The sequence below is a fragment of the Carcharhinus amblyrhynchos genome, chromosome 2, assembly GCF_965287045.1.
Source record: "Carcharhinus amblyrhynchos chromosome 2, sCarAmb.v2.hapA, whole genome shotgun sequence".
Taxonomy (NCBI): Eukaryota; Metazoa; Chordata; class Chondrichthyes; order Carcharhiniformes; family Carcharhinidae; genus Carcharhinus; species Carcharhinus amblyrhynchos.
This window is the reverse complement of record NC_137325.1, coordinates 87554801-87572928: the sequence shown is the minus strand read 5'-3', so window position 1 is coordinate 87572928 and position 18128 is coordinate 87554801. Positions and strand designations below refer to the sequence as shown.

The following is an 18128-nucleotide window of genomic DNA, read 5'->3' as shown; positions in this document are numbered from 1 at the left end:
TAATCTGTGACATTGCCCATTCGCTGCTGATGTAAACACAAGTAATAGTTTGGTTGAAATTCAGCAATGTTGGTGAAGGTTGAAGTAATAACAAATTATTTTTGCAAGTGACTGACAAAAAAAATCAGGTTCAAATGAAGGAAACAGGAATTTTTTTGCTTTTCTTCATTTTTTCTTCTATTCTCTTCTCCTCCACCACATGAAAGTCAGTTCCAAACCAGTTGGAACTTTAGAAATCATTGTGACTAGTCACTTTCAATAGATGTCCTGTCCTACATAATAAATTTAACTGAACATATAGATTGCACAATTTAAACCATTACATGTTTGTAATTTTACTCTAACTTTCCACGTAAAATGACAAAAACATAACCTGCATGAAGAATAAAATTGCTAAAACAATCAACCGGGAAGTTCTTTACAATAATGGAAAATAAATCTAATGATATAAATTTAATAGATTGAGTTTCTTTGAAGATGGACTTTACGTTGGTCAATGGTGGGTGACAGCATGTTCCAGAATTTAGTGGTTTGCCAACTCCTGCCTTTGAAAGACTGTGAATAATACATGTAGCAGGGAACTAATAGTGCCCAGCAGGGAGCCATCCAACAGCATTGTGTAATGATGGGTCCAATCAACACCTGAAAATGAACCGTCAATGGACACAGGGGGCAGGCCAAGACCTGAAAGGATGTCATGCCAGTCACTTAAAGGGATCCTTCACAAGGGACAATGGCACTCAGGCCTGGAAATTTTTTTTTGGCATTTCAAAATTTGAGGTGGAGACTTTGGACTTTTTAAAACTGTTACGTTAGGTAAGTAAGCGATCACTGTTAAATGTGTAAGACTGCTCTTCTAATTGGGAATATGCAGGACCTCAGAGTCTAAGGGCCTGATTTTCATTCTAAGTGCTGAATCTGTGCACAATTCAGATCCGACTTGGAAATCTGCTTTCACCATACGCGCTCAGCCTGAAAAAAATCACAGGTCTGAATCGCGCTGTGGGCGGGTCTTATCGTGTCCGAAACGATCGGAGCTCTGAACTGTGCATGCGCAGTTAGAAAAAATTTGAAAAAGTGCGCCCATGTCAGATCACTCCCAGGCCGCAGTAAGCAGAGAAAGCAGCCCAAGAGGGAAAAGCGGGAGCGATAGCCTCTGCATCACTGTCCCCATTATCCACCCCCCCCAACCCAGATAGATCGGGACCCTCTACCCCCTTCCCCCCACCCCCAATCACCTGCAGAGTGCCTGTGCCCCCTCCCCCCCACCAGAGATCCGGTTGACCCCCCCCAACCAGTGAGCAATCGGGCCTCCTCCCTCCCCCACCAAAGATACATCTTACTCACTTCCCTCCTCCCCCCACCCCCAGAGAATGGTCTGGTCTCATTCACCCCTCCCCCCCAGAGAACAATCTGGCCTCACTTATCCCCCGGAGAAAATGGTTTGGCCTCACTCATTCCCCCAGAGAATGGTCTGGCCTTACTTACCGCCCCCCCACCCCCCCAGAACAATCTGGCCTCACTCCTCCCCAACCTCCCCCTCCAGATGAACATCTGACCCGCCTGCTCCCTCCCCACCAGACAATGATCAGCCCTCCCCCCCTCCACAACCAGACAACAATCGCCCCCCTCCCCCCCACCTCCTACCACCAGACAACGATTGGACCTGCCCCCCTTCCCCACCAGAGATATGTCTGACCTGACTCCTCCTCCTCCCCCCCCCCCCCCCCCACCACCCCCACCGCCTCCCTCCCTCCAGCCAGACAATGATCTGGCCTCACACCCCTTCCCCTCCAACCAGAGAATGATCTGGTCCACCTCCTTCCTCCCCCTGACCACTGATCTGTGTCAGAGAGCTGTTGGAAGCTCTGAACGTGCTCTTCAGCAGCAGGGGTGCCCGATTCAGACATTTATTCAGCATGTTCATTTTGGTGCGATTCCGGATCAGCGAATATGGTGATAAAGGGAGAAATGCTGATAAAGTTGGGCAGGCAGTTCATTAATTCAATTTAAATGCATGCAAACACATTTAAATCATCATTGCACCCATTTCGGGTACAAAGCGGATTGCGGCCATTTCCGGGTTTCATTAAAGTGGCCATCTGCACAGACATGGGATCGTGTTAATGGCCTCACACCCGACTTTACCACATTTTCACGCCCGAAAACAGGCACGCACTATGGTAAAATAGGGCCCTAAATAAAGCACAACCACTAGTTCTCCCAGATCAACTCTACTATTTACATCCTCACAGAATTCCAGTAGGTTTGTCAATAAGATTTCCCAATTCGTAAATCCATGTTCACTCTGTCTGATTATACTACTGCTTTCCAAATGCTGTGTTATGAAATCCTTGATAATAGGCTCTAGCAACTTCCCTACTGCTGACATTAGGCTTACTGGTCTATAGTTCCCTTTCTCTTTCTACTTCCTTTTTTTGAATAGCCGGCTTAAATTAGCTACCCTCCAATCTGTGGGAACCTTTCAAGAGTGGAAAAAATTTTGGAAAGTAACTGCCAATGGATCCACTATTTCTGGGGCTGCTTCCTTAAGTACTCTGAGATGAATATTATCAGATTCTGTTGATCTATCTGCCTTTAATCCCATTAATTTCCCCAAAACCATTTCTCTACTGATATTGATTTCCTTCAGCTTCTCACTAAAACTTGTGTTTGTCAGAACCGCTGGCAGATGATTCATGTCTTCCTTTGTGAAGATAGTGGCAAAGTACAAATTCAGTTTCTCAGCCACTTCTTTCTTCCCTTTTATGACATACCATGTCTCTGATGGTAAAGGCCCTACATTCATTTTTGTCAATCTTTTTCTATTTACAGATAGAAACTTTTACAGTCAGCTTTATATGTTGCCTACTAGCTTACTTTCATGCTCTATTTTCCCCTTTTTAATCAATCCTTTGGTCTATATTTGCTGAATTTTAAACTTCTCCCAATCCTCAGGTCTATTGCTTTTTCTTGTCAAATTGTATGCTCCTTCTTTGAATCTAATACTATCTCTAATTTCCCTTGTAAGCCATAATTTTGCTACAGTTCCCTTTCCAATCTTATGCCAAATAGAAATAAACAACTTTTGGAGTTCACCTATTCATTCCTTGAATTCCTGTTATTGTTCCAAGCTGACAAGATAAAGCATAGTAAAAAGTCTGACAACACCAGGTTTCAGTCCAACTGATTTATTCGGTTGGACTGAAACCCGGTGTTGTCAGACTTTTTACTGTGTTTACCCCAGTCCAACGCCGGCATATCCACATCAAGATAAAGCATCGCACCCCACCTTGGGCTTGATCGATGCTTGATCTTGGGCCCTTGTCTGAATCCTCCTTATCCAAGACATCTTTCTGTGGCTTCATAACATAGCTTTCTTATTTTTCCTACAAAAGAACCCTCCTTTTTATTAGTTGTGGCTTCTTAAGAACTTGCAGCAGCACCCAATTTCCCATCTCCAAATCAGGGAGCTGCCAGGGGCATTTTGGCTTGTTTGAGATGTTGAACCAGTTGAATGTGCAAAACTAATCACAATCTAAAATTCAGATGTTGGATACCTTGGCAAAATAACAACATGAAATGCTATAGAGGGGAGACAACTGGGGATGTGTTTTCTTTTTAATTCCCTAACAGTGTATATTTTTATGTTATATTCAAGAAAACTAGCTGGTGAAGGATAGAACAGGATACAAGCTTTACTTAGTCTCTCACAGTTACAGAGTGAGACATTACAAGCATATACCTAACGCATATACCCCCACTTTTAGTAAGTGTCTCTCCATAACTGATCAAATAACAATCTAATTAATGCCTTCCACTTGCATATAATTAACCACAATTAATATACAATTAATACTAGGATTTCACAAATTGTAATCCCTGTGTTTAACTATGCAGAATAAAGAGATGCTGTGATATGATTGATTTTACTTTAATCAGGTTCATTTTTTTTTACAAGACAATTGTAAAACTGACATGAGGTTAATCTGAATAGACTTAATCTAATTTCCAGTGTATTTGTGTCCCCTGTATTCATGGGAAATTGCTCCTAGGACTTCACTGACTTGGGCTAATCAACTAAATGGAGTGGTCTATAATGAGGAAGTCTTTATACAAAAGAAGTTGCTATAATTATATGAGCACCCAATCAATTTAACATGTCAAGCTGTTCCAAAACACTTCAGCACTGCCTGGCATTCAGGACTCAAACCTAACATTCATATACTGCATCTCATCCTCACACACTGTGCCATGCTGCCAGTATCATACCAACCTCCCACGGAAGTCACAGAGCTCCAACTATTCAGCTATGGCAGGCAAATCTTTCAAGTACAGTACCACACAACATGAGGGCGACCCAGAGAACCAGATGTGAGGTGTGGGGGTCTACGACTACAGATTCTGAGCTCACTTGTGGAAATGATGCGCCAGTTCATGGGTCCAGAGATGGCACAACTATTGGCATCTGGCATAATAGAGGCAGCCCAGGATGATGAGAAGTGACTACTTCATACCCCTCCATAAATCACTCCTCACTTTCATCCTGAGAGGTGGTATAAATCAGAAGCTGCAGATAATGTATCACGGGAACTCCTGTTTTCTTTCTCGCCACCCCATCCCTCACTGTGTACCCTTTCAGATACCAAAGATCTGCTGTCTGGCCAACCAGCAGAGCTTGGAGGAAGAGCAACTGAAATCCCATGGCAGCAGTAAAGAGGCTTCATCACTTGAAAATTCAGCCACCACCCGGCACATGCAAACATTAGAGTCTACTGTAACAGTGGTGAGTCAGGCAGAATTGGGCTGCAGCAAGGTCAGTGGAAAGTGGAGCTCATTTACCAGCTGCCCCAAGAGCAAAATACAGGTGAATTTTGCTGCGTGGACCTCAAATGAGGATTTTGATGAGGTAGCATACAGGAGATACCAATAATGTTAAAAAAAAAGAATTGTTTTATGAAGACTCCTCCAGATATAGCATTAGCAACACTGTACAGACATATATAATTATGTCATACACAATTAACCAAAACCAATAGTTTGGACTATCAAGCCTTTGCCAGGCTGAATGCTATGTGAATTAGAGGAAGAATTGTTAACAGTATACAAGCCAGGAAGCTTTTCAGTCTGTAATACATCACCACTGACGTGCACAGCTCTGGAGGAGAATATGATGCCAATGTCAAGCCAAAGGTGGAATAATGGAAACAGTACCCAGATCTTGTTCCCAAAATTCCATCCCAGCCTTTGCTCGGCGTACCAAGTAGCAGTCATTAGCTGTACAGCATCTGCTGTCACCCATTAACTCACCCCCTCACCCCACAGGGGTTGTTACATTAGATCTGAAGCTTTACTTTTTAATTATGATGTGTGACTGCCCTGCTGTGAGGAAGAACATTAAGAAAGCTGCACTGACGTCTTTTTTTTTCTCTCAATATCTGCAGTGAAACCAATCCTTTCCTCAACAAGTACTAAAAGAAGTTTATACCATGCTGTTTTTACGATAAGATCAGTTTCACATTCTGAAGGATTTAATTTTAATTGTTAAATTCTTCTTTAAAAGAATATATCAGAGTTACCCAATAAAGTACAAACCACAAAATGCAGTGCACAAGTTACACTTTAATGTATATTTGGATAGAATCTGGATGCTTGAATTATTCAGATAGTGGCGGTTCAACAGCCATCATCTGGCGAATCAGTGAGAAGAACATCACTGCCAACTCCAACAGGCTCTCTGGCTATTTTACCCTCAAGTGAGCGTTGCTTGGCAGCAGGTGGGACTTCCGACCACACTTGGAAGGAAGACCTGCCTTGGACAGCTTCTGACCCTCTAGACACAGTGCTGTAATGGCAAAAAGACACACTGCAGCACAGTATCTGAGACTAGGTGTCAGGAGCCTGTGTCGGGTAAGTGACAGGACTCCTGGATAGGAGTGGAAGGTAGGGGATGCCTGAGGAGGGGGGTTGTTTGTGGGTGGGCATAGGTCATTGGGTAATAGGCCGAAGAGGTGGAGGGTGGGTGGTGGCAAGAGGTCTAAAGATATCCGGTCTATGAGGGGAGGGAGCCCCCTGTCAAAGGGGGCTTACGATGGAGATATTCCCCTTCCTTTTCTCTCCTGAGATCAAGATTCTTACTTTTTTCTGTTTCCCACCTTAAGGTAGTTGCAGCTGCCCAGCTTAAAATTGAAGCTGGACAGAGAAAGGACATTAACAGGCCATTTAGAGGCCATTTAAAGGCCTTATTGAGGGTAATGGTAGGACTCACATTCGAGGCCCTGCAAACCATACTATAAAATCACATCCGGGTCAGGGCAGAAGGGATCCTGGAGGGAATCCTGTCTATACAACTCCAGGATCCCAATCCCCGCACCCAGCCTCAACTCAAATTCAGGTCAAAGATTCTAGCGGCAAGCTAACGTAAAGTCCCTAACTACATCCTTCACATTGGTGTAAAAGGCACACAAGGGCCAAATCTTCAAAGCTGTGCATTGAGCAAGGTGCTGCAAAGATCAGAAACACAGATTTGGAATACAGGTGCAAATCATCAGGGAAACTGCAATACTGTAAAATTGCTCCAAATTGTTTTTAAAGTAGTTTAAGTTAATTTGTGAGTATCCCCCTTGTGAAGCATCACATTCTGATGCAAGTTTCATGACACAAAGCCTTACTTGGAGGCAGCAAGTCTGCGCAACCAAGTCACAGACAAACATTTTAAAGCAAGGATGCTAGAGACTTTGGGAAAGTATAACGTTGAAGAGGAATGTACTGCCACAAATACAGAGACACCCAAGGAATGATATTTATATGAACAACTACTTCAGATCGCAGCAATGGCTGTATGCTACTGGCCATCAGCGTTTTGGGAAAGAGGCCATGAAAAGAGCTCATTAAATGCAGTTCTATTATTTCTCATCTAGCAACATGGTCATTGTGCCAGGTGTCAAGCAGGGGTGGGGAACTGCAGCACTCTGTCACTGCATAAACTCTGCTTCATCACTCCACACTGGGTTTCCCTTCAGTGCTGCCAAGTAGCCTCCCCACATCCACAGTGGCTGACATAATATTTGCACTGTATGCAGCTACTTTAAGCATAATTATCTCTTTAGATGTACCCTGATAGCAAGCCCAAAGATGTGCAGGTTAGATTGATTGGCCAAGATAAATTGCTCCTTAGTATCAGGGGGACTAGAAGGTTATGTGGGGTTATGGGAATAGAACCTGGGATTGTTGTCGGTGCAGGCTCAAATGGGCCAAGTGGCCTGTTTCTGCACTGTAGATTCTATAATTTTATGACCTGCCTCCATTACCACCCCCCGACCCCCTGCTCCCATGCAGTCTCCCTCACCACATTAAGCAAAAATGTGATGAGGTTCAACACTCAAATGAGCAAACTATAAAAAATTGGGCCAGTTTTGCCAGTCTCACATTACAGCAAATTGCTTTGATTTTGTCATTTAAATCATCACCATATATGAAGGTTGAAGTTGTGATTATGGATATTGGCCACCTAATAATTCAGCTGTCTCAGACAAAACACTCAAAACTAACATTAGAATCCAAGTAAGGAGAACTGCTGCAAATCCCCAGTGAGCACACACACCACGAGATCATTTTGTAATGTTGATGCACACATTACTGTTCTTTATAGAGCTTCCAATCTAAATTACCTCCATGCCAACATCTCTGTCAAGCTAGAGTTACTCTTTGAGAATGTGAGGACATTGGCTAGCAGGGCAGTCAATGCACTCAGCATCTTGCTGTAGATGGTCATCAGCACTCATCAGTACGTCACCGCATTGAGGTCCCTCGTCTAAGTCCCCTTTGACCCTAGCACCACCACCCCACCCCATCCACTCACCTGCAGCAATCTCCAGTGAGCTGGCAAACGAGTCACTCTTTACTCCTGACCTGACTGCATACCCGTTGTATCTGAATAATTCACTACATGCTGATCTCACGTCTGTGTTGGCCTCCAAGGTACACAGAGTACCAGTGTCTGAGCTGGTGGTTGCGAGATTCAGGTTAGGTGATGGTGTCTCCTCATCAGTGCTGTGCTGTTGCTCTCAGTACAACTCCTGGGACTCCTGTTGATGGGTAGGGGGCAATTCTTGAATGTCTGCTCCTTCGAATTCATGCTTTCAAAGCTGGTGTAAGGGGAACGGAGAACAGGAGAGGAGGGGAGGATGCCCAAAGTCACGCTACCAACAGCTGACCATAACTGGTTAGCTGGAGGTATATGGAGACACAGTGAGGTGTGCAACTGGCTGCATTGCTAGGTGTGAGAAGATGGGCTGGAATATAAGGCCATTAGACATGAATCCTCAGCTTCTGGGTGACTGATTGACCAGATTGAGAATCTGGTATAAAAACAGAAAATGCTGGAAAAACTCAGCAGGTCTAGCAACTTCTGTGGAGAAAAACAGAGTTAAGATTTCGAGTCTGTATGACTCCTCTTCAGAGCAGAACAGCAAATCTGGTTTTGTGTTGAAAGAGCGCCGTGATGCGAAGATGCATGCATTACACTGACCACTTGTATGAGGTAATTCGATTTCTTTTTGTACCACAGCAAGGTCCTTTGGTCCAAAGTCTGAGATTCAACCTTCTTAGCTATCTGCTCTGACTCCCTTAGGAGGTATCTTGAGCCTGCAGAACAATCTTGCCACTTCTCCTATTTATGTGCAATACCAATGCTTCCAGCACCTTATCTATTACTCTCTTTCTGCCTTGCTGTTCACTTTGCAATCATTTACATTGCAGCAAATATTTTTGTATAGCTTTCCATTAAAGTACAGCCTGCCTCTAAAAGCAACATGATTGCATTGTGTGGCCAGCAAGCAATGATGCTAGTGCCCTCTGCTGATCGCAGAAGCCATAGCAGCTGGGAAATGGAGACAGAATCCAGGAACCTGCTTGGCCCTACACTACAATCATACAGCTGAGGAGGGTACACAAATTTAGATGTTTCATTCCTCTGTCTGCACTGGTGTAGGCAGGTCATAAATCACAAATTTCTGCTTCCAAAAAAAAGGGCAGGAGTAATGTTCAGGCACTGCATCCAGCAGTGATGATCATACTTCTTGTTGGGGGGGCAGGGGAAATTCTCCCAGCCCTCTGCGATGCTCGAGTAGACACAGTAAAAAGTCTGACAACGCCAGGTTTTAGTCCAACCGATTTATTGGACTAAAACCTGGTGTTGTCAGACTTTTTACTGTGTTTACCCCAGTCCAACGCCGGCACATCCACATCATGACTGCCTGAGTAGTGCAGTAGGCTGGGAGAATCAGCAGTGGCCATTTTGCATGATTCACACTGAGTGTTATTTCCTCCGTGCGTCTCCCAAGGTACGTTTTTGGCATCAGCCCTGCGCAGATTTCTAGTGCGTAGTTGATTGCCACATGAAATGTCATTCAAATTGACATTTCCATATGATTAGCAGGCCCAGGACAGTATTCGCCGGGCCCATGAGAGTCTCCTACCCTTCTCCCCCCCACCCCCGGGCCACTGGGAGTAGTTCCCTCCAGTGGTGTTTATGACTGCACCGCACTATCGGCAGTCTGCTCAGTGTTATGCTGCCAACCTCTCAGCCATGAATTTAAAGCCCTTACTTTCCACAGTGAATCCCATTGAGGCACTCTGCAGTGCTCAAAGTGTTGGAGATTTGCTCTGGTGAGTACACTAAAAAAACTAGTGGGATTTAGAATATTTTGGGAGAATCCCGGCCCTGCTGTTCAGCCCTTCTGATACTTGCAGCCATGTCTGTTTGCCTTTGATGGCTAGACGCTCGTCCATTCACAGGACTTCAATTCTGGCGTTACCAGTTCCCGTATCAACTCTCGGGAAAAGTCAGAGCAGTGGCAGTGAGAGGGTGTTGCCAGGGTGGAGAGAGCATGGCAGCTGCATGGCAGCTTCCCCATGCCATCATTCTCTTCTTCTAAAATTTTTACTCCAATACAAAGCCAACGCTTAGAGTGGACCAGGCGGACCTGAATCCATTCCTTGCTCTCTCCAAGAACCAAACTCCAATTCAATCCACTTCATGGCCCCCACATGAGAGACAGACAAGATCCAAGCTGACAACATAAGGCATTGCACCCCATCTTGGGCTTGACCCAATGCTTGACCTTCGTCAAAAGGCTGAGAAGTGATTCTTCTTCCTGTAAAATGGATGCAGGCATCCTGGCCAGCTACAAATCATTTTTTAAAATTATTGTCACAATTAGGCTTACATTAACATTGCAGTGAAGTTACTGTGAAAATCCCCTAATCGCTACACTCCAGCGCCCGTTTGAGTACACTGAGGGAAAATTTAGGTTGGCCCATGCCCCTAACCAGTACATCTTTTGGACCTTGGGAGGAAACCGGAGCACCCGGAGGAAACCCACGCAGACATGGAAAGAATGTGTGGACTCCACACAAACATGTCTTTATTGTTATTGGTCAGGAAACCTAGAAACAAGATGCTAATTCTGAGGCTAAGGTCAAAGTCCAATCTTGAAATAAATAGGTTCCTGACTTGCTGTCAGACATCTCAACGTGAGCAGATTACTTCAAATAAAATTCCATCTAATGTCTCTGCTAAAATGAATTTTCATATGGATGTGTTCAGTACTCATGTTACAATTCCAAAACCTGAATACGAGTTCATGGCCATTAGCATTTACCGTTATTACTGAATTCAATCAAAATTATAGGAGGCAATCTTAATAGTAGTTAATGCTATACGTAATGCTATACATACAAATAATCTCTCTTAACATCCTCTTGATAAGATAAATGAATTGATCAGAAACTATTTTCCATAATTAGTCACAATTCCCCAAACTTTCTTGGATGGAAGGTATACTTAACAAGTACTTACTTGCTAGGAACGTGTTTTTCTCCATTAGCTCTTGTACTCTCTGCTCGAGCTCCTCCTTCGATTCCAGATTTTTGAAGCGGTCTAATAATGTGCAGGATGAGATATTCACCATCATCTCTGCGAGGGTATCGATCTGTTGGATCACTGGATCATTCATTGTTGCATTGATTGTCATTTCTAAAAAATGTAAAATTTACCAACTTTATTATTACTCCTATTCTTGTCTTCTAACTTTCATAGAATCCCCACAGTTCAGAAAGAAGCCGTTCTGCCCATCAAGCCTGCACTGACAGCAATCCCACCCAGGCTCTATCCCCATAACCCCACATATTTACACTGCTAACCTCCCTGCACCAAGGATCAATTTAGCATGGCCAATCCACCTAACCCGCACACCTTTGCATTGTGGGAGGAAACTGGAGCACCCGGAGGAAACCTACACAGATACAGGGAGAATGTGCAAACTCCACACAGCCACCCAAGGCCAGAATCAAACCAGGGCCCCTAGTGCTGTGAAGCCACAGTGCTAACCACTGTGCCACCTTTTTCTTTCCTTAAATTAAAATATTGATTCTTACTATGGCATGACCCTTCAAATGGGCTTCATTTGGCTATTCTTTTTGTGTTAATCTGAGTGTTTGCCTACAGATATTTAATTACAGAGGATATGGTATTATTTGATTTGATTTATTACTGTCACATGTATTAGCATGCAGTGAAAAGTATTATGTCTTGCGCGTAATATAGACAAAGCATACTGATCATAGAGAAGGAAACAAGAGAGTGCAGAATTAATGTTACAGTCATAGCTAGGGTGTAGAGAAAGATCAACTTAATACCAGATAGGTCCATTCAAAAGTCTGACGGCAGCAGGGAAGAAGCTGTTTTTGAGTCGGTTGGTAAATGACCTCAGATTTTTGTATCTTTTTCCCGACGGAAGGAGGTGGAAGAGAGAATGTCCGGGGTGCGTGGGGTCCTTGATTATACTGGCTGCTTTGTCAAGGCAGTAGGAAGTGTAGACAGAGTCAATGGATGGGAGGCTGGTTTGCATGATGGACTAGACTATATTCACGACCTTTTGTAGTTTCTTGCGGTTTTAGGCAGAGCAGGAGCCATACCAGACTGTGATACAGCCAGAAAGAATGCTTCCTATTGTGCAGCTTTAAAAGTTGGTAAGAGTCATAGCTGACATGCCAAATTTCCTAAGGCTTCTGTGAAAGTAGAGATGTTAGTGAGCTTTCTTAACTGTAGTGTCTGCATAGGGGGAACCAGGACAGGTTGTTGGTGACCTGGACACCTAAAAATTTGAAGCTTTTGATTTTTTCAATTTTCGTCCCCATTGATGTAGACAGGGAAATGTTCTCTTCTACGCTTCCTGAAGTCGATGACAATCTCTTTCGTTTTGTTGGCATTGAGGGAGAGATTATTGTCGCCACACCCATTCATCTGTACTCTGTCTCATCATTGTTTGAGATCTGTCCTGCTACAGTTGTGTCATCAGCAAAATTGAAAACTGAATTTGGCCACACAGTCATAGGCGAATAAGGAGTATAGTAGGGGGCTGAGAACACAGCCTTGTGGGATGCCGGTGTTGAGAATGATCATGGAGGAGATGTTGTTGCTTATCCTTATTGACTGTAGTCTGCGAGTTAGGAAGTTCAGAATCCAGTCACAGAGGGAGAGCCGAGGCCCAAGCCATGGAGTTTGGAGATGAGTTTTGTGGGGTGTTGGTTACTGTAGGTCTGAAGGAATCTACGTGATCATGCATATGTTACCTCTAAGTCTTTATTCATGCTCAGACCTATTTACAAATATATTATAAAGGGTACAAACTGAGACCTATCTCCACACTTGCTTGTACACACAATTCTGTCCAATGCTTTACCGACCCAGAGTGTGGGTCATGTGCTCTTCAACATCAGGGTGTGAGAGGGACTGTACTCAGTCCCACATTAACCTTATATGTGCCAGATCCTTACACTATGGGGGATTCACTGGACCCGCTAGCTGCCGGAGATAATCGTGATGGCCTGAAGAATTGGGCATTCGGAAAAAAGTGGGTTTGGCGCGTCATGATGCTCCCAGCCCACCATGTTGGCACCAGTCGGGTTCCTGTACATAGTGGGCAGCAATACAATAATTATGCAACCCCATTAATTGTAATATGATGAGCAGGTTTGATGACCTATTCACCAGCCACCCACCATGTACCCGGCCTCATAATGGGAACCACACCAGGTAGACATTGGTGATGGTAATCATCAATGTGGACATGGTGGGCTGGACCTCAAGAGTCCTTGCAAGCATATCCAGCCACTCAGAAAAGAGGGGCATCTTCCCTACCCACTATCCCCCAATACTCAAATAACAGGTCACCGGCCCCACACCTCACCACACACTACACAGGCATGAAGATGATCTAAATCCAACCATCTCCTCAGCCTCTCAGACGCCCACTCAGGACCTGCCGTCCCTTCTGACTCTTCACTCAGCCCCCTTCCCCCACAGATCTCCATTCAGCCCCTCCTTCAGGCACATACGTTGGCAATGCCAACAGTGTACTGACCCCAGCATCCGGGCACTGACACCCTGGCCTGCCACCTTGAGTACTGTGGCGGGGGGGTTAAGGAGGTAGGTCTAGTGGCCTTCTGCTCCTCTGCCACTGCCAGGTTGCAGAGAAAAGGCCCCTCAGTTGTCCTGGGGGTTGGGTGGCTCGGCTGAGAATCTCATGGCTGGACTTCCCCTCCCAGCCTTGGCAGACCCTAAGATCATGAATTTGCATCTTTGAGGTGGGTGAATCCCACCTGACAGATGTCACCAGTGCCAGCAGAAAACCCTCCCATTTTCTTGCCAACATGGGCACTTACGCCCAATTCGGGAGAATCGCGGCCTATATTTCCATCTGAGTATTTATCTAATGTATTTTAAATAATTATAATTTACTTTGTTTTACATTGTTATTACTGTCATACATTCACATTGTCATTCTTACATCATTATTACCCCTTATCCCCCGCAAGTCCTTGAATTCAAAGGTTCAGGCGGGGTAAAAGTCTTATGACCCTTCCATATCTTTATCTTGTTTGCATGACTGTTGGAGGAGTGGTATCTCTGTTCCTGTTGAATCTCTCCATTTCTTTGAAAGTTGTTCTGGCATCTGGATATCTTTTCATTTTTTTTTTTCATTCATTTGCATCGATCCGTTCTTGGTCAGTTCAGATTTGCGCTGATCGCTGGTTGCTACTCCAGCTCATTTCTTGAGGCATGGACAATCGTTGCACTAATCTCCTTGTTGTTTTTTCATTTCTTCTGTCATTGTGATGTATGTGGAAGTTTACTTTTCAAAAATGGAACTTTCATCATTTTACCCATATATTTGAGTACTTTCCTCTTTTCCAATTGTTTTTCAAGCTCATGAACCTTTTCATTCAGCTCAGCAACTACTCTGGCAAATTGAGTTGCCTTAGTTTCAGGGTCATCTGTGGAACTCATTTACATTTGTTAGCTTCTTCTGGGAATTTAGCTCTGTCCAGAATCTCACTTCCCTGGTCACTGGCTGTTTCTTGGAATCTTTGAAATCACTCAGTAGATTGTCAATCCATTTTATTGAATTTCCCTTAACTGTTCTCAAAGTCTGGATTTGCTCCTCCATATCGTGCATCTCAACCTTCATGTTGCTCAAATTGGACTGAAGTTCAAGAAATTGATTGGTTTTGGTTGTAATTCTACTTTCAGCTAACTGTTCTGACACTTTAACAATTCTTTCTCCTGTTCCAGGCATTTTGCACACCATTTGTTCGAGATTTCTGATTACTGAAGTTCAGCAAGTTTGAACTAAAGATCTATCTATTTTGTTAAATTTGCTTTTACAAGTTTATCATTTAAGCCCAGATGCTGGGGCCAGTACACTGTTGGCAATGCCAAGGTATGTGCCTGAAGGAGGGCCTGAATGGAGATGTGTGGGAGAAGGGGGCTGAGTGAGGTTCTACATCCTCTAAATGACATTCCAGTAAACTCATCAGATCTTGCTTTTCCTTCACAAATTCATCTTTCATATGTGAAAATTGATCAATTTTTCTTTCGCACACCCTAATTCCACTGCGCCATTCTTCAAACTCACATTCTGTAATTACACTTCTGACAATTATTATAGTCTGTTCACAATATTCTATGAGAAGTTCTTGCCATTCTGGCTTCTTAATATATATCATATATATCTTCATAAATGTCACGTTTTCCAAGTGTTCTTCCAAAGATCTAACTGTTTTCTTCGGCTCTGTAGTTTTAATCTTGTATCTCTTGGCTTTCTCCTGGAATATGAAATCTTGCTGTGCCAAAAACTTATGCTACACTGTCGAATCCGATGTTTCAGGTGGCATCAAGATACTTGCTTTTCATAGTAGAAACACATGTCAAGAACTTTCCAGCTATCTGGCTGGATCATCTGGCCCTGCCAACGGCACAGCCCACCATGGGTTTCCCAGCAGCAAGGGGTGCATTCAATGGGAAACCCGTTGACAATGGTGGGTCCAGAAGCTCCTGCCACCAGCCAATAACAGGCCACCTCCTGCTGCCACAAAACACTTGATGGGTTCCATGGTAAATCCCGCCTGTTGTAGTGCACTGGGATTTTGGCTGTCTTTCCTGTCTCCAGCAGAGACATAAAGGCCAACTGTAACTGAGATCAATCAACTCAAACCAAATTGGAGATCCAAGCTTGAACATTTTAGTTCTTGTGGCTCAGAATTGAGAATCGATTCCAGGAAAATATCAGAAGGAACTAAAGAATCTGAACATCGATGATATGGAAACCAGTGAAAACTTGAACATATTACTTCGCTCTGGATGGAGACAAGGAACCAGAAACAAGTACAAGCTCTGCTACCACCCAGCTGAAAAACACTACTGTCAGACAGTTTGTCCTCAACCTTGAAACTCATGAGGATCTGATCAAGGAGAGTCTGAGACTCTGGGGAGGTGTGGATATATGTATATAGTTGGGATAAAGACTGGGAAGTTGGGAGGAAATGCAGATGTAGTGTAAAGGATTAATGTCAGGAGCACCTGATGTTGATGTAACAACTAACTGCCTTAACTATGATGCAACATCACCATGATCTGTTGGAAAGCAGATGTACGTATATTTCCGTAAATAAATGACAATGGTTTCTATGAAAATTGTCAACAATCGTATTCTCAAAATAACTAGTCACCCTAGAGAGGCCCCAACCAAGTCCAGGACTCAAGACGAAAACACAGCTGACTCTTAGATTTCTCTTTGTGCCCATCTAATCCTGTCCCTCCTTATTCTTCTGCCTCAAATTCCCCTTTCTTTACCTACTCTGTTTGACACCTCCCCCAGTCTCCATCGGGGCCTTCAAGCTTTTAATGATTCTCATTGATTTCATTGGGATGAGAATTCAGCAGGGTTTACAAAGACAGGCAATCCTCGCTGCCAGATTATCACCCAATTGGTGAAGGTGAAAATTACACCTTACAAACATGGGGCAGGAGGAGGCTATTTGGCCCTTCAAGCCTGCTCTGTCATTCATCACGATCATGGCTGATTGTCCAAATCAATAGTCTAATCCTGCTTTCTCCCCATAACCTTTGATCCCATTTGGCCCATTGCACCAGGTCTTCAAAGTAACATGGATTTCTGGTTATTTCCAAATATCATGTGAAATTGGGACTACATGGAGTAGATAGAGGTCTACCATAACCATTCAAATAAGACAAGATGCTGCACTCCCAGTTTCTCACTTCACTTTCCTCTGCATAGATCATTGGGTAGCCCAGTAGAGGGAGTGTCTTTTGAAACATGGTACGGGGGCTTGTCTTGGCACTTGCAGAGGCTGCAAGAATCTCAAATCTAATACAGCAGAAATATACTCAGCAGAATGCTGATGCACAATCATAAATAAACTATTGTAAAAGAGGACAACAGAGACATCTACAAAACCAAACTGTACCGTATTCTTTTAAATTTTCCAAAAGTTGATCAACGTCAATATCCAGTTGAGTCTGAATGAAACTGCGTATAAAATTGTTCTGTAAAGCCGCCTAAAACAAAAAAAAGTTCCATTTGTGTTAATCTTGATTATTAGATTTGTCACAAATATATACAAAATTAGCCAATTGGTGCATTAAAAATAGAAATATACTATTGAGGAAAAGCGTAAAAGCAAATGAACATTGATAAATAGTTCCAGTAACACCATCAAAACACAAAAGAATCTGACATCAAAAACTTTCTGTTTTGGCCTGAATTTCACAGTTGTTAAATATAATCTTAAAAATTTGCAGACAACACCAAGCTGGGTGGCAGTGTGTGCTATGAGAAGGATGCTAAGAGGCTGCAGAATGACTTGGACAGGGTGACTTGGACAGACTGACTGGGTGGGCAAATACAATATAATGTGGATAAATGTGAGGTTATCCACTTTGGTGGCAAAAGCAGGAAGGAAGATTATTATCTGAATGGTGGCAGTTTAGGAAATGGGGAAATGCAACATTACCTGGGTGTCACGGTGGAACAGTTGCTAAAGGTTGGCATGCAGGTACAGTAGGCAGTGAACATAAGAACATAAGAAATAGGAGCAGGAGTAGGCCATCTAGCCCTTCGAGCCTGCCTGCCATTCAATCAGACCATGGCTGATCTGTCGTGGCTCAGTTCCACATTCCCGTCCTCTCCCCATAACCCTTAATCCCCTCGCTTATCAAAAACCCATCAACCCGCGTCTTAAAAATATTTAGCGAGGCAGCCTCCACCACTTCAACGGGCAGAGAATTCCAGAGATTCACCAGAAAGCTAATGGCATGCTGGCCTTCATAGCAAGAGGATTTGAGTATTGGAGTAAGGATGTCTTTTTGCAGTTATACAGAGCCTTGGTGCAGCCACACCTTGAGTATTGCGTGCAGCTTTGGTCTCCTAGTCTGAGGAAGAACATTCTTGCTAGTCCAGCAAAGTTTCACCAGACTGATTCCTGGAATGGCAGGACTGACATATGAAGAGAGATTGGATCAACTGGACTTGTACTCACTGGAATTTAGAAGAATGAGAAGGGATCTCATGGAAACATATAAAATCCTGATGGTACAGGCTAGATGTGGGAAGAATGTTCCCGATGCTTGGGAAGTCCAGAACTAGTGGGTCATAATCTAAGAATAAGTGGTAAGCCATTCAGGACTCAGATGAGGAAGAAATTCTTCACTCAAAGAGTTGTGAACCTATGGAATTTTCCACCACTGAAAGCTGTTGCTCTGG

At 43.6% G+C, this 18128-nt stretch overlaps 1 protein-coding gene across 1 annotated transcript in view; it reads right to left on the bottom strand.

The window, feature by feature from the left end:
- LOC145356289 (ATP-binding cassette sub-family A member 13-like) overlaps positions 1-18128 on the bottom strand; it is a 274002-nt gene that overhangs the window by 109363 nt on the left and 146511 nt on the right. Inside the window, exons 28-29 of the mRNA XM_080208858.1 lie at positions 16834-16924; positions 10862-11038 (exon numbers count right to left, since the gene is read on the bottom strand). Coding sequence (XP_080064984.1) covers positions 10862-11038; positions 16834-16924 — 268 coding nt within the window. The remainder of the gene's footprint in view (positions 1-10861; positions 11039-16833; positions 16925-18128) is intronic.